General features: G+C 41.1%; 1 protein-coding gene and 1 long non-coding RNA gene across 3 annotated transcripts; one reads left to right on the plus strand and one right to left on the minus strand.

Annotated features, from left to right (window-relative positions):
* Nucleotides 1-3,032: 3,032 nt before the first annotated feature.
* On the minus strand, nt 3,033-14,795 carry LOC121724622. Its single transcript, XR_006035246.1, has 2 exons — nt 14,647-14,795; nt 3,033-3,584 (listed from the first exon to the last, which is right to left on the minus strand). It is a non-coding gene; the product is annotated as an uncharacterized LOC121724622 (long non-coding RNA).
* Nucleotides 11,789-13,836, plus strand: LOC121724621. Of its 2 annotated transcripts, none has more exons than XM_042111312.1 (4): nt 11,789-11,911; nt 12,058-12,207; nt 12,588-13,001; nt 13,233-13,836. In XM_042111312.1, exons 1-4 carry the CDS (start codon nt 11,903-11,905, stop codon nt 13,740-13,742), a joined length of 1,083 nt encoding a protein of 360 aa, XP_041967246.1. In that variant the 5' UTR covers nt 11,789-11,902; the 3' UTR covers nt 13,743-13,836. The 2 variants fall into 2 exon arrangements, with proteins under 2 accessions (XP_041967246.1, XP_041967247.1); XM_042111313.1 differs by having other exon boundaries at nt 12,588-12,998.
* Nucleotides 14,796-16,408: the final 1,613 nt, after the last annotated feature.

Below are 16,408 nucleotides of genomic sequence, written 5' to 3' on the forward strand. Positions count from 1 at the left end.
AGAGAGTGGGCAGACATCATATATGTATTAGCCCTGCCTATTCCCAGCAGTCACAGTGCAAGCGGCTGCCGTGATGGCAAGTGACAGCTGCCCACTTGCACTCTTCAGACGCACAGCACACAACCCACCCCATCCATGCCAACTCCGCTGCAGCCCCTTTTATCCCTGCCACTCTGGGTCCACAGTCAGGCACAGGAACAGGCACAGGCACCGGCAGTGTCGGAACATCACGTCAGTGAGTGGCTGATGATTTTTACTAAAAAGCAGGGCTGTACGTTATCTTTTTTTGCTCATGGCACTGGTGCTAAGGAGGTTCATAGTTTTGTAGCACAATCCACAAAATCTCTAGCATCGGTATAGCATACACTCTAGCTTTGTTTTGTAGCATGTGCAACATATTTGTAGCACTGTACAGCCCTGCTAAAAGGGCTTTTTTTTAGACAATCAAAGACACTTACACCATTGGGTAGCCATAGTGGTTTGTTCACACAGACAATCAGTAGCCTACACCTATAGTAACCTAATGTTCACAATCAGGGCTCACAATCATCTCGCTTGACTGTCTCCTCTCGGTTAATGTGCATGTTTGTAGGGAACTCTAGCGGCTGAGATTAGGGCTATAAACATGAGGGATTAGGCTGGTGACACGTTGCCCTCCCAGCGCCACACCACAGCCTGACAGAAATGGAGCGGAGTCTGGGAGGAAGCAGCTAGGCGAGCCAGCCGGGGAGCTTCTGTTCTGCTCCACTTCATCACTCAGAGAGTTAGGGCCCATTCACTTCACTTAAGCACCCTCCCCTTCCCCCACTCCACCACCAATTAAAGCTATTGGAGTGTGGCAGCCATGTTCATCAAGAGCACATGCCTACTGTACTATGGCTGTTACTGCCGTTTTTGTTCGGTTCAATCAGAGTGTCCTTCATACTTCTTGCTGACATACAGAGGAGCTTGGTGGGGGGGTAGTGTCTTTTGTCTCTATTCACTGCTGTGTATTTTCAGAACCACAGGTTCTGTTTGTTACCCAGATCATGCACATTTATCTAGCCACTTACCATATCCCCAAGTCTACCTGTTTTTTTAACGATAGAGGATTTTCTCAGGGAACATGGCAGTGAGAGAGAGAAAAGTGGGGTTGAGTTTGGGGTTGTGGATGTGCAGTGTTTGTTTCTGAAGACATCATTAAAATGTTCCCTAAGACCATATGAATTAATTACAGTCTTTCCCATGCCCTCGCAGACAGCAAGCCGAACGCTGACATAATGAAGCAGAAAAGCAATTATGGCAGGTTGCACAGTGCTGAACCTGAATATTCCTGTCTGTCTTCGCCTCTGCGGCAGCAACTATCTCCCCACCAATATGCATTTGTTTTGCATGAAATTACAACCTCCAAGTGTCTCTTGTCTCAATTCATTGCGCACAAATGTGAAACAGTCAAAAATAATAAAATTGTCTTGTTTGCAATTCCACTGAATTTGTCGGTGGTAAGTGAAATTAGAGGCACTAGCAGGGACTTCTGGAGAGCAGGGGCTCAGGGAGAGCTACAGCCATTCTTGCCTGGTAATGAGCCGTTTTCTTCCTTCCTTCGTGGTATTCAACGGACCAAGATGTCTGTAAATGTACATACTGCATTTCGTGATAATCGGGCAAACTGCTTAAACAAGAATAGGAACAGTACTGTATGTGTGTGCGATTAATGTGTTTCAATACAACACCATTTTACTGTGGACTCGCAACACCATTTTACTGTGACTCGCAACATGGTTAAATAGTGATGCCAGGTTGATGAAAATCCCAATAATTGTCATAACTAAAGTACAATTAAATAAAATAAAAATAGCGACGTGACCCTATCCATGCCTCTACCCCTTTAAGAAGGCACAGGGGAGTTATCTCACCACACTCTTGCCTCTACCCCTTTAAGAAGGAACAGGTCTTGGGAGCACCCTGAATACGGTGCAGCAGATGCAAATGAGCATCACTAACATGGAGTTGAAAGTTGGAGGAAAGTTTATGGCTGTTTTTATGTGATGCCCCATAGAGTTGAGCTAATGTGCCAAGAAATCCTTTACTGTGTACAGATTAATGAAGAGCACCAATCCGACTGGAGGCTAGGATTTCCACTCTCACAATGTCAAAGAAGATCAGTGTAGTCATCATATCTCTCACTCTTCTTTCTCTCTCTCTCTCTCTCTCTCTCTCTCTCTCCTTTTTTTGTCCTCTTTTCCATCTGAAAACAGTTCTCTCATTTCTCTCCTTTCCCCCTCTTTACAAAATGCTATTTTTTGCCAGCTCCTTCCTCTCCTTCCTCCTCAATTTAGGGCCACTGACAAGGCCGTCCTGTCGTCTGCCCACTGCTGTTTTCTAATGTGTATCATCCCAAGGTTTGGTGCATACATACAAGTGCTCAGGCAAACAGGATGGTCCAAACCCCAAACTAAAGTAGAGCCCGAGAAGTCTGATGGCCCCATCCCATGTCTCCAGTCAGTGTTATCATGCCTACATCTGAAGCAAATAATGTGGCAGCGGAGAAGAGTGAAGGGGGTGAGACAGACAGACTGGATGGAGGGAGAGAGAGGGAGAGAAACAAACAAACAACGAAAGGAGAGAGAGAGAAAAAGGGGGAGAGAAACAAACAAACAGGATAACAGGCAAAAAAGAGAGAGAGAGAGAGAGAGGGAGAGAAACAATCAGGATAACAGGTGAAAGGGAGGAGAGAGAAGAGATGGTGGAGGAGGAAGGGAGAGAAATCAGTTTAATGTGATGAAGATAACATCTTTGGATGTCGGGCCAGACATGCCGACAAAATTGTTTTTTGAAGGGCATGGCGCTGCTCGTGTTGTGCAGAAAAACTGTGCTGTCGTTCTCTGAGAAGTACAGGGAGCACTGTATGAGGGAAGATATATGATGTGTCTTCTTGCCCGGGAGGAGGAAGGTGCTAAATCATTTCTGGGCCTCTCCGCCAAGTTCTCCAACAAGCAGGCTGTGTACCGGAAACAACTCAACCTTGAAATATACACCTTAAAAAAAGAGAAAAATGTTGAAGTATTTATTTTTGTGCACATTTGTGTGTTTGTGTGTGTTCCCATACAAATAACCTGAAAGTGGCAGAAGAGAAGGAAGGAAATGTGACAGCGAAAGAAACCCTCATTACCATCCCAACCGCCTTAAGTGCATTATTTCAGAAACCAGCGATATTATTGCCAACCCGAAGCGATTTGCTCGGCACGCCGTTCAATTACGGCATTTCTGATTCCAGTCCTGCTGCAAGATTCAACTTCTTTGCCCCTGGCCATGTTCAGCAAGCATGACACATCTGCAGCAGGAGCCAACTTCCTGTCTTCAGTATTCATGGACGTCAGTGAGCGCCGTCCCTTTTGATGTGGACTTGACCTTCAGACAATGGATCCAGATGCCTTTACTCCTGCTCCTGCTAGTCGAGCTGTGTGCAAGGTTGCCTGTGAGCAAGGTCTCCACATAAAAGATCCATGTTTGCCAACCGCCCCAGAGAAAAACAGACTTGGTTTCCAGGTGCGCGCATGCGGCCAACTTATGAAGGGGTCAAGGAAGCTCTATTCCACATCGACCTATTATACAAACACACAAAACACACACACACACACACAAACCCACACAGAGACACACACACACACACAAATCAGACAGACATGCACATTCTCAAATGTCTACCAACTCTCATGGGCACACACAACTACAGTCATGCTCAAAGCAGGGAATGAGGCAATAAGGGCAAGAAAAGGCATCAAGGATGCATGTGTGTGTGGGTGTGTGTGTTTAAAATACAGAGGTGTCCGGCTATTCAAGACTCTTGAAATGACACAGAGACTCGTGTACATGGAACAATGAAAGACACAGCCCTGCTTCTGAGCATTCCACATCTGTGTGGGCAGTCAGAAAGACCGAAAGATGTCCGGGGCGGTCAGAAAGACTGTCAGATGTCCGTTTTACAGTACACAACCACACAACCAGTTCCTCTTCCTGGTCAATAAATCCACCTAATAAAATCCATAGCTCACCAAATAAACCTACACTCAATGTCTTCAAAACAATGGCCAGTTCACATCAGACGGAATGTAACATCACTACGGAAGTGTATTAGGGCCACATGAAGAGAGAATATTTTTGCAAATTCTGAGATAAAAATTTTCAAGATAAAAGTCAACATTTTCAAGAAACAAAGTCAGAAATAATTTCTGAGATTAAAGTCAGAAATTCTGACGTTAATCTCAGAAATTATTTTTGACTTTGTTTCTTGAAATTTTAGACTTTTTATCTTGAAAATGTTGACTTTTATCTCGAATATTTAGACTTTTATCTCAGAATTTTCAAAAATATTTTCTCTTCATGTGGCCCTAATACACTTCTGTACATCACAGCGCACCACTGTCACAGACATGTCAGGAGAAAAAAAAAACTCGGCTTAGTAGTGTGTGTGTGTGTGTCGGGGGGGTCTAGGAGCTAAAGCTACACTTACTTATTTTCTCAGGAAAGTATAGAAAATCCATCAAAGCAGGATGCACAGTAAACCTCTGTTATCCCTGTGTCCACATCAGCCACCACCCCTGGAGTCCAGACCCGACTGAGATAATACATCAAAGCACATGGCCATTCCTCCAGAAGCCTCTTTATGTGAGTGCAGGCGCTTCGTTGAAAATAATTGCCTAGCAACCTGCCTCTGATGCCTATAATGAATCAAGAAGCTGGAACCCTCCTGGTTCGGTAGAGGGGTGGGGAATGGTGTCGCCTGGATATTTCAACTGCTTACTACAAGACTCTAATTGAGGATTCTTCTTCTTGTCGCCTTTTATTTAAAGGTGTAAAGTGGACAAGGTTTTCTCAACCTTCTTCTGGTTGCTGGTGTTTTTTTTTATTCCCCATTTTGGTTACACACATTGCTTTTAATCCCAGTGTCTATAAGATGGTTACTGTATGTACTCAGTGAAAAGCAATATGTTGCTGATGCACAATTTCCTGTTGTTCATCACTGAATGCACAGCTGGGACAATCTGATGGGAACATGCTTGAGTCATACGTGAGGCTTGTGCGCAAGGGCGCAGGAGGCACGGGGGACGTGGGGGATATGTCCCACGCAGTTCTGAAGAGACAGCCGTCGTCCCCCTCACTTTTGATAAGGAAAAAAAGCCTTATAGGTACGCTAAATAAATAATAACCTATAGGGTTTGCGCTAACTATGTAAAACTCCCCATTAACAGCATCACATCTACTAACAAACACCATAAAATAATCCAGGCTACTTGCTTAGTGTAATCCTCAAATTATGGCTGGGGTCTTTTGCAAAGCACAGCATCTTTATTTAAGGCAAGCTGGTAGGCTATTCGAGGCAGGCTTTTTTAATTTCTAACCTGCATTTAGACATGCGTTTCGTTTGGAGCGGCATACCGGTAGGCTATCAAAAGCATAACATTTTCGGTTTGGTTTGGGATTTAATTTACTTTTGGACTGTTTGATTATATTGCTAAATGTTTAGACTGATGGGCACTGAAATCTGGGAGATATTTGATGGTTCACAGTTATGTTTCATGCAGTTGAAAAAATGTCGGGATTGTGACATTGAAGTGAAACAAGCGCCGATGTTTATTGCGAGACAAGGCAGCCATTCATTGTATGGGGTTGTGCTGTAGCCTAATAGGAAAATATTTGCGTAGCCAAGTAGCCTAAATTGAGTTATTGTTTAATTGTGCATGATTTAGTAGGCCTACTTTTTATTAAATTCGTAGGCTGGAATGCCTTGAGTCGAGAAACAATTGTGTTTAAATGTAGTAGGCTACCCTAGGCTTCACCCGGCAATTACCCCGAAAGGGGCGGCAAGAGAGTGAGCTTGAGAATGTGTGTTGGAGACCCATGGTAGGAAAACGATTTTTCTTTGCCAACCGTAGGCTATTAATCCAACCAACAATATAATAAAATATTTAGAAGAGGTGTTATTTCATTGACTTAAATCGAAACAATGTATCAAAACATCATCACTCACCTGAAATCTACAATATTACACTACATATTTAGCCTGACGTAGTCATACTCAATTCTAGTCAGAATATGAGTCTGATGCTGCTCCATTGGGACGTAATTATGGGGCGTTTTTCAACTGATACAGGAGGGGAATGCCTCTGCACTCAATTGGATAGACCTAACCAATCAGAGCAACGAAATAGCTTACCGTGAGGTGTAGGAAGAAAACACACGAACCATCCTTCTTCTCCACAAATGCCTTAACATTGTTTTCTGGTCTTTTGTAAAAGTTAGTGCCATCAATAACTCCTACAACACTCATTAGTGAAATCTAAGAGATACGCAGTAGGGTAGGCTATTAGGAAAAATCCTTCTAGCCACAGTCTTTTTGTTTCAAACATAAGCCTAATCTAAGCATGCTCAGATGACGTGATAGACCAGGAGCTGTTGCTCACCTGTCCATCATCATACTTGCTCCACAATGGAGCAATGCCAGACGGAACTTCCCGACCTCAAATGTTGTGGGCGGGACTAAGTTCGGAATGGCACCCAGGCTACTACATATTAGTTGTACAATTAGATGACATGTTATGAGAGGGGATGCCTGCAGAGATATTGATTGTAAACAAGGTTTATATCTTGTATATATATGTTCATCATGTTTTTCAGTGATGCTGACATACATGGCCAATCATATAATATCATATGAAACATGACTGAGAAAAAGGGCTCTATTCTGAGAGACGGAAAAATGCATTTCAGAATTGGATTAAGTGTCCAGAATTCAAACATAAGATTCTGTGTGTGTCCTTTTTAAACTGTTCCAATCATTGTATATATCATTGGTTCCAATAATTTGTTCTATCAAGCAGCCACAAGGGGGCACCCAGGTCAAAAGTATGAACCGATTCTTAGAATACTGATTATGGAGGGTACTACACGAAACAGAAGTTTACAGGCCATTTGAACTTAAAGCTGTGTGTTCCTGCTAAACTGGCGTATTCTTTATCAAGCGTATGTTCAGAGATGCTGAATTTGAGCATTTTTTGTTATGACATTCTTATTGAGACTGACAGCAATAACTGTAATAAAAGTACACAACAGAAGAACATAGCAAATGTAACAGAACCAGTCGCTCACGGCTCTCACGGCTGAGAGGTCATGTGTATTTGATTGACAGCTGAGTTTCAGTATGGCTCTCACTAGAATCACAGTCTATACCCACAGCTATTGAATTAGTAAACACTGACCTGACCTCAAGATAACAGTTGCCATGTTTCCATTGCCATGAAGCCTTGTAAGCACTTTTGATTCATCTCCATAGATTCAGCCATACGCTGTGTCTTCACACTGTTGTTTGTTTAACCCTCATTAAATGTGTCTGCTTTTGCTAGGCTGCCCTGAGGCTTGGGTCTGCTGTGTAGTGGATTACATACATTCTGTTGTGGTAAACATCATCCCCTAGAGAACATGCATCCATGCAAGTCCAGCCTATTTTCAATCCAAAGACAGAATCTCAGCACAACAACCCCTGCTGTTAAGCATATGTGTGGAAGGGGCAAAACTCGTTTCACAGACTCCTTCATGTGGAAATAATGAGTTGATTAAGGCCAACGGCAATGTATTCTGAGATACACTTTGTTTAGTAATGTGACTGTTCAAAACACTGCATCTCACCTATCGCATAGTACTGGTCTGTTTTTCTGTAGTGAGATTGACACTTGAATTGAGAGTGACACTTCAGCACCTCTAAAAGGTACAGGGACTATAGAGTTGCTGCAGGTTGAAACATGTTGACACTGTCACAGATCTACACCCATGCAGTTTTTATGTAAACTAACTATCTACCTCCAATTAATTTTTGAGTGCCTTTAACACCATGGTCTGGTGTCGCTTTAGCTTGGACTGACTACAGTCCCTTTGAATGATTGTGTAAAAGGTAATTTAAGGCACCATATTGTTTGGCTGTATCAACTGGGATAGGTCAAATAAAATAAAGCTTAAAGGTTGTATCAGCGATTTCAGGCCCAAAACATAAATGATCACATTCATCGGTAACACTCCATAATAAGGTGCCATAATAAATAGCAAACTAGTAATTACCTAACCCTTTGTTAATATTTGTTAATTGTTACTGAAATATCTATTTGGCACAAGTTAATAGTTTTTTCATCATTAATTAAATATTAGTTGTTTGCATAAAATCTGGATGTTAATGTTTTAACAAATCTATTAACTAATATTGTATTAAATATTTGTTAATAGTTAACTAAATGTATTTTTGGCACTAATTAAGGTATTTCTTACATCATTGAAATGTTAAATGTTTATTAACAAACTATATGTTAATAGAAAAGTTAATTACATATTATTATTTAACTAATTGTTATTAAACTGTTGGTTTAAGCTTAATTAATATATATATAACTATCACTATGAGGGACCCTTATAATAAAGTTGGTTAAGCTTAATTAATATATTAGTAATATATAACTATCAGTATGGGGGACCCTTATAATAAAGTTGGTTAAGCTTTATTAATATATTAGTAATATATAACTATTAGTCAGATGGTGAAGGGACTGGGACCAAAACTGGCTTATCACATTTATTCCTTTAGGAAAAGTTAAAACAAAACATGCCTTCAGGCACTGGCATACATAAAACAGCATCTGCACAAGCAAAATAAAAAGAAGTAGTTGAATGGGCTATATTACATGCATCATTCCTATACCATCACTGTCAGCCCTAGGCTACTAGCAAGAGAGACATGCGACATGGAATATTCAGAACGACAGTTAGACTCACTAAACATTCACAGACGTAGACCATAGGTAATGCATAAACATAATGCTAAATTTTACAGCTAGTCACATAAGACTCTGTGTATGAACTCGTGGTCATAATTAAAACATTAATACACTTTCTCTAAGTTGCTAGAATTGCACCCAAATCCTAACAATACATGTAAAGTAATACTGTATAATACAGGTGATATATTGAAGTTTTCAACTTACACAACATTTTACAGTTACAAAATTAAAACAAAGTGAGCAGTGCTTTGTACAGTCAACCTACCCAACGTTAAAAACGTTAATATTTTAACTGGCTGCAGCCTAAAGTGTTGACGCACGTGCATGTGTGTTTGTGTCAAAATTGTCATGCATCAACTATCCCAGCATCTATGACTATCCAATTTTGGTCGACATGTCAAATCAGTCTAGGATATCTAATCGGTGTCAAGCTGGTGGGGGTTGCGTTTTTCTTTTTCCTTTCTTTTCATGGTGTAAATCAATCTACATAAGTAAAAGTACATGACTGAAATTCTACTCAATCACAATAAGTAAATGTACTATTTTCAAACAAACCCTACTCAGAGTAGGCTACTAGACTAGGACTAGACTTGATGATGTCAAAGCACATCACATATGAAGCTTAGTGCATGAGATGTAATTGCTTAGATTCCAGTTAAATCTTCCAGTTTCATTGGGTGGTAGATGGGTGGTAGATTTCAATCATTTGCTGGTAGATGAACCAACAAGCTGAGGCCAGCACAGGAGTTTGTGTTCTCAAGAAATTAACATGTTGCTTGTTCGCTTGTGTTTGATGTTTCTTAATAGGAGATTTATAAAGGTACTTTAATACAGTAACTATACATGTACTTCATTATTCACCACTTTGTGAGTGAGTGAGTAGCCTAGATTGTGAATGGCAAAACATCATTTGGCACTAAAGATCAGGGACTGAAAACAGAATGATTTTCATTTAGGTTCGTTCTGAGCAAAAACATTATTTGATATCATAATATTATAATACCTATATAATATTAGGTCTTAAAAATGCTTGATAGCCTAACTTCAGGCACAGAAAATGTCCTTGCTTTAAGCCTTGCAAATAGCCTAACCTATGTATGGTGCTACCAACTGCATGACAGGCCTATAAATATTTGCAGTGTCTCTGGTATTTAACAAATTGTTTCAGTAATTTAGACTACATACTTGGAAAAGGCAGTTAGATAGTGTTGGATATTAATGTTGTTGTTTTTTTATCAACTAGTAGTTCTAGCAAATTATGCAGGGGAGATACCTATTCATAACATCTGACTAAATTCATCTTATAAGGGGTCTGGGTAACACTGTGTGGGCAGGTGACTTTCCAAGCCTATGGAGTTTTGAATAATATCCAAACAAAGGATAATCGGAATGATAAATACCGTTATTAACCGGTTATCTAAAATTGAAAATGACGTTTTCACTCCGGAACAAGTGAAATTGGTTTTGCTCCCGTTTTCAGTTACGTCCTTCCAAAAACTGTGTTCGTTTCTGGTTTGCATTTTCATTCTTTGAACCGTTTCTAATCCCTGCTAAAGATATTTGGCCTTTAATTGTAGTGGGGGTTGAAGTAAAAACCTTCCAAAGAATTAAATAATTGAATTAGATACCCATACCCAGTACTTAGTTACTGTCCACCAGTGTGTGTGTTTACATGTTTATTAGTGAGGTGGTAGATTAATAATTACATTCTTGTTATGTACAATTTAAATTGTTGTATTATAATAAATCCAAAAAGAATGTTTTGACTAAGAAGGTACTTAATTGACTCAGTCTTTATTGAATCAGATGGAAATGTTTTGACAGTCACAGCAAAGGTTATCATTGAAACAAACCTGCATTAGAATCTTGTTTCAATTCAGATAACCTAAATCTATTGATGGCTTATTTTGTATGACTAAATTTGTCCATATTCCCTCAAAACTCACTAGAAGACATCATTTGAGGGGTCATGTTTTTAAAAAAAATGTCTCCAGGGGAGCATATACCCAAATCATCAGAATCTTGTTTCAATCCAGATAACCTAAATCTATCGATGGCTTATTTTATAAATGTGTCCATATTCCCTCAAAACTAACTAGAAGAAATCATTTGAGGGGTCATTTTCTTTTAAAAATGCTGTGGAGGAACATACCTCCAAACCTCCCTAGAATTGCTTTTTGGCACTGTATAATTACACAGAGAAAGAAGTTCACATATTAAGACCCACATCATCCAAAACGCCAGCTACATCTCCGATTTGCCTCCCACCTCGTGTAATGTATAAGTATATATACTCTTTTGATCCCGTGAGGGAAATTTGGTCTCTGCATTTATCCCAATCCGTGAATTAGTGAAACACACTGCACACAGTGAGGTGAAGCACACACTAATCCAGGCGCAGTGAGCTGCCTGCAACAACAGCGGCGCTCGGGGAGCCATAAAGGGTTAGGTGCCTTGCTCAAGGGCACTTCAGTCATGGCCTACCGGTCGGGGTTCGAACCGGCAAGTCGGCAACCCTCCGGTTACAAGTCCGAAGCGCTAACCAGTAGGCCTCGGCTGCCCCTAAGATAGTGACCAGGAGTGGGGTGTAGAGAACAAAACATATTCAATGAAATCCGTAGAATTTTAAGTTTTGAATAATGTCCATGGCCCCCCTCCTGGAACCTCATGCCACCCCTTCGTCACCCCAGGAAAAAATCTCTAGATCCGCCCCTGATTCCTCATGATCAGTGTATGAAAGGAGAGTTTAGGGTGAGCAAGTCACTGTTGTTAAATCTAACCGATAATGTTTTTAATGTCTAAATAGTTTATTGTTCAATTCTATTTATCAAACAGATATTTAAATTATTTTAAGATCAATGAACAATTCCTGACTTGACAAACAAATTATATGTGCACACAAATTCATTGGTTATTTACACAGGATATTATTCTAAATTCTAGAATCCATCTTCAGTAAACGTTCTATAGAATCTTTGGCCCTGACAACCAGTGGCAACCAATCTCAAATGAATACTATGAAAATAGCATCAAAATAAACAAGATTCCCATGCAGACAAAAACATTCTGTTTTTCAAAATCTTCTACCATCTGTGAGCGGCATGGAAAAGGTAAGGTTATCTGCAGTATTAGGGTGACAGTGTGTTTTGTTTGAAGGCTTTGATATTAAGTCTCTACAGGATTAAAGGAAAACAAAAGTGATTTGATGTAGCTTTCTTCATCTCTACTTTCTGCCAACACCTGTTTATATGTACAGGATCGTGTGAAGCACTCCACTGATGACCACTATGGTCCTACAACAACGACTGGGCAACCAAAGAGCTTGGCTGGCCACTGGGAGCATGGAGAAAAACATCCACACAGTGAACATCTGCAGACAGAAAGGACATCTGACCAGCTGCTCAAGGTGATCGCTGTTCAACTAGACACCACCATTTTGAGGAGTAATGTTAGGACTTGTGGACTAGAAACATGACTACCAACCAGTTTTCAGCTAGACCTGACTTCTGCATGCCTTGTACATTTAGCTATCAATCCTTCAATAGGCATTAACATGTGATATGAAATTGTGTGACTGCTGCAGAAATGCCAGTACTGATGTAAAGGTTCACTTCTATATTTCATAGTTGTTCCCTCCAGTAGAGCAAGTAATGTTAGATCTAATGTTAGATACAGCCCTAAATCACAAAGGCATGTAATGTTAGATAAAGACCTAATCCAGACTAGTGTCAATTGAACGTCTTTATCCATGTTCTAAAACCAATAGTAAACAACTCCTGTCCTCAGATTTCTGCAGCACCCCCCGCAACCCCAACAAATGATGCCAAGAGTACCTCTGAGCCTGCTGTCTCTGCTGCAGCGATATGCCATAAAGTCAAAGTGGGCAGGAGCAGGAAGTTGCTGAAGCCTCGTAAGGTGTCCAATGAAGAGACCCAAGCTGAGGGCAACCCAACAATTTCTCAAGGTGTTCTAGTGAGCAGACTTAAACCACCCACCTCAAGCAGGCACACTCTGCCCTGCAAAGAGATCAAGAGGACAGGACGTTCTGCTGTCCCCCTCATACAAATCCCGTCTAAGACAGGGAGAGGAAAAACATGTGGTCATCTGCAGAGAAAAAGAGTGGCACCTTGTAACTGGACATCACCAAATAATGGCACACCTATCCTCTTTCAGCCAGAGAGCCCATCGATTCATTCGGTGGTGAATTAATTTCCAGCTTTTTTTACAATTTGACATAGTAATACTGTATAAATAGAGCTACTGTACAATAACTATCATTTCAATATACAGGATATCACCAAACCAAAACCATACCGGTGCATTAATCCATTGAGTAGAATGAAATTGCTTTAAAATTAAGCAGAGAATTGGGAAGCACTTAATCACCTTAGCATAGTATGAGTTGCATTTAATTTGCCCTTCTCCCCTAAGATTTCAGAGAGAAAAAAAAGTGTGCCACAGTCAAAGGATGACAAGGCCATCAAAATCCCACCAGCTCTCCCAGAGCCAACTCACCCCCTGGCCTCTTCTCAAACCACCCCCAGCACCACCGGGCAGCCAGAGACAACGGAGGAGCCCCTCCTGATCCATGGCCTGACTCTGGAGGAGTATCGGGGCGTTTATCATTCCGTGATAGATCCCATGCTACTCACAGCCTCCGGCAACTCACGGCGCTACAGCCTGGAGCTGGGCCGCATCATTAAGCAGCGCCTCTGGGAGAGGCTCTTCTGCCCTCAGCTGCACGAGGAGGTGCAGGCCGACGGCCGGATCAAGATTACCGAGACCTTCTGCCACCCGGCTCTGTTTCAGCACCCGCCCCTTGTGGAGCTGGACGTCTCTGATGAGCCTGCACCAGAGCATGCTGAAAGGAAGCAACCAAGGCCAGGCACACACAAAAGAGGGGGCAATACTTCAGAATTCCTAATGGGTTACAACTTGTGATTAGTAATCATATTTGTTATGTTAAAATGGAAAGAGTTTGCTATAAATATAAAAAGCTTTGCAAATACATTTTATTTAAGCTGAATACCCATAACTGCCTTCTGTTTTTTTTTTTTTTTTTTTCAATTTTGCATTATACTGTCAGTTGCACGTAGCCTACTGACTCTTTTTTGAGTGACTGTCCCAGATAATTAATATTAGGCCTAATTTCAATTCTGATCTGAGAAATGTACCAAAGCAACTGAGAAAAACTGCAATATTATGCATAGTTTGTTCATATTAGCCTATGTTATCAATGTGGCAAACAAACAAGGAGATTATGGATTAAAGTGGCAATGCACCATATAAGTTAAACAGCAAACAATTTGCAGCATGTACCGGATTTTCACAAATCAAATAATCCTAATTATGAAGTATGGGATAATATAGTCTAGATAATATATCCTAATCGATAATGTATTACCCGCTTTAAACCTCCAAACCTTGCGAAGGCCTTTTTATATTGGAACTTTCTTCAGCATTCTGAAGAGGTGTACGCCTATAAAATAAATTAAGATGACATACTGCATCTAAATATCCAAAAGCCCAAGCTGCTAGCTCTCTCACTAGCACAACTCCTTAAGGCGTCGGGAGGGAGGTTTACACAACGTACATACTGCACAGCTACGTACCAGCTGGCTGCAGTTACACTCTTCCCCTAGCCTCATGCGCGATTCAGCCCGTACTTGAACCCGCACCATATGCATCACCTCGGATCATAGGTTGAGCGCGCTAACAATTGAGCTAAAAGCCCAGGCAGTTAACTTCCTTATTATCACGTCTTTAAAGTATAGCGTAGCGGCCTACCAGGAAGCTACCGTTATATCTAGCAATGAAACAAGAGATCAGGCTGAAATGTTCATACCTATCATATCATCAGACATAGGGGGGGATGTTTGTTCAAAAAACAGCCAAATCTGAGATAATAATGTCGAATCGAATATTTTAGTGTTGAATTGATATGGAATAACCGCTACTTGGCTTTCTGTAGGTAGGCCAACATACGTCTCTGGAGGGAAAGTAATCTCATCGCCCCCTACTGGCTGCATGTCTGCATGTCTTAACCTAGATAGATAGATGGATGGATATAGCCTAGTAGTATATAGAGTATATACTCTTTTAGGAAATTTGGTCTCTGCATTTATCCCAATCTGTGAATTAGTGAAACACACTCAGCACACAGTGTACACACAGTGAGGTGAAGCACACACTAATCCCGGCGCAGGGAGCTGCCTGCAACAACAGCGGCGCTCGGGGAGTAGTTGGGTGTCTTGCTCAAGGGCACTGGTCAGGGTTCGAGCCGGCAACCCTCCAGTTACAAGTCCGAGGCACTAACCAGTAGACCACGGCTGCCCCCTTTATTGATCCCCAAGGGGAAATTCAAGGTCTCAGTAGCATACAGACATCACACAACATGCACTTACAGCAGAAAAAGTAATATAAGTATATAAATATAAAAAACACTCCACTGCACAATAGAGACAGTAGAAGTTTAAAAAAATACTAAAATACTAAATATACAAAAAAAAAACTAATAAAATATCCACATAGTGTGCTTAAGGATGATCAAGCATGAGGCGCTTGCAGTGATAAAGCAGGGACTGAGTAGTTCCGTATGCATGGTAAGGTGCTCTATGAGAGTGAGTGTCATGGTGATGGTGCAAATAAGTAAGTCCAACAGTGCAAGAATAAAGTCTAGAGACCAGCATAAAATAAATATGGACATATAAGAGAACAATGACAGGTAATATAAAAACTGTATCAGTGCAAGAATAGGTTGAAGTAATAGGGTTACAGCCATTGGTCAAGTATTAAATAAAAAGTATTAAGTATTAAGTACGGCCACAATCCAGGCTGTGGGAGAGGGAGGGGATATGCATATGTGCTAATATAGCATGCAAACAGTGTAGCAGTAAAACAGTAGGCTAGTGGATAGTATGTACACAAACATGGAGAAGGTGGAGAGGCAGACAGACTATTCAGAGAAGTCTATCTCTCCTCTACCCTTAAGTGAAGCATTGAACAGTTCAATGGCCCATGGAGACAAATTACTTTATTAGTCTGTCAGTTGTGCATGACAGTGAGCGAAGTCTCCAACTGATCAAGCTCTTGCTTTGTAATAGTGGAGTGGATGACGTTCATTGTCCAAGATGTTGATCACTTTGTTCAGGGTCCTTTGTCTGATATTGTAGTGATGCACTTGATTAGACCTGCGGAAATTTCCTGAATTTCCCCTCGGGGATCAATAAATCTATCTATCTATCTAAATCCACCACCATCTCCTTGGTCTTGGACTAAGTGTTGAGTTGAAGGTGGTTGAGTTTGCACCATTACACAAAGTCCTCCACCAGACTCCTGTACTCCTCCTCTTGCTCGTCCCTGATACACCCCACAATTGCAGTATCGTCAGAGAACTTCTGCATGTGGCATGACTCAGTGTTGTAGCAGAAGTCAGATGTGTACAGGGTGAACAGGACTGGAGAGAGCACAGTTCCCTGTGGAGCTCCGGTGCTGCTGATCACAGTGTCAGAGAGACAGTTCTTCAGTCTGACGAACTGAAGAAAGACTTTGTCTTTCTGGTCATGATGAGCAGCTATATTGCTCAACTCCATCAATAGAACTGAAGT

The sequence above is a fragment of the Alosa sapidissima genome, chromosome 11 (assembly GCF_018492685.1).
Source record: "Alosa sapidissima isolate fAloSap1 chromosome 11, fAloSap1.pri, whole genome shotgun sequence".
Classification (NCBI taxonomy): domain Eukaryota; kingdom Metazoa; phylum Chordata; class Actinopteri; order Clupeiformes; family Clupeidae; genus Alosa; species Alosa sapidissima.

Bases quoted from the DNA above. Each gene is read 5' to 3' on its own strand.
- LOC121724621 (XM_042111312.1), top strand. The intron at 12,208-12,587 runs GTGATCGCTGTT...TCCTGTCCTCAG, and splicing joins CATCTGACCAGCTGCTCAAG to ATTTCTGCAGCACCCCCCGC. The intron at 13,002-13,232 runs GTGAATTAATTT...TTCTCCCCTAAG, and splicing joins GCCCATCGATTCATTCGGTG to ATTTCAGAGAGAAAAAAAAG.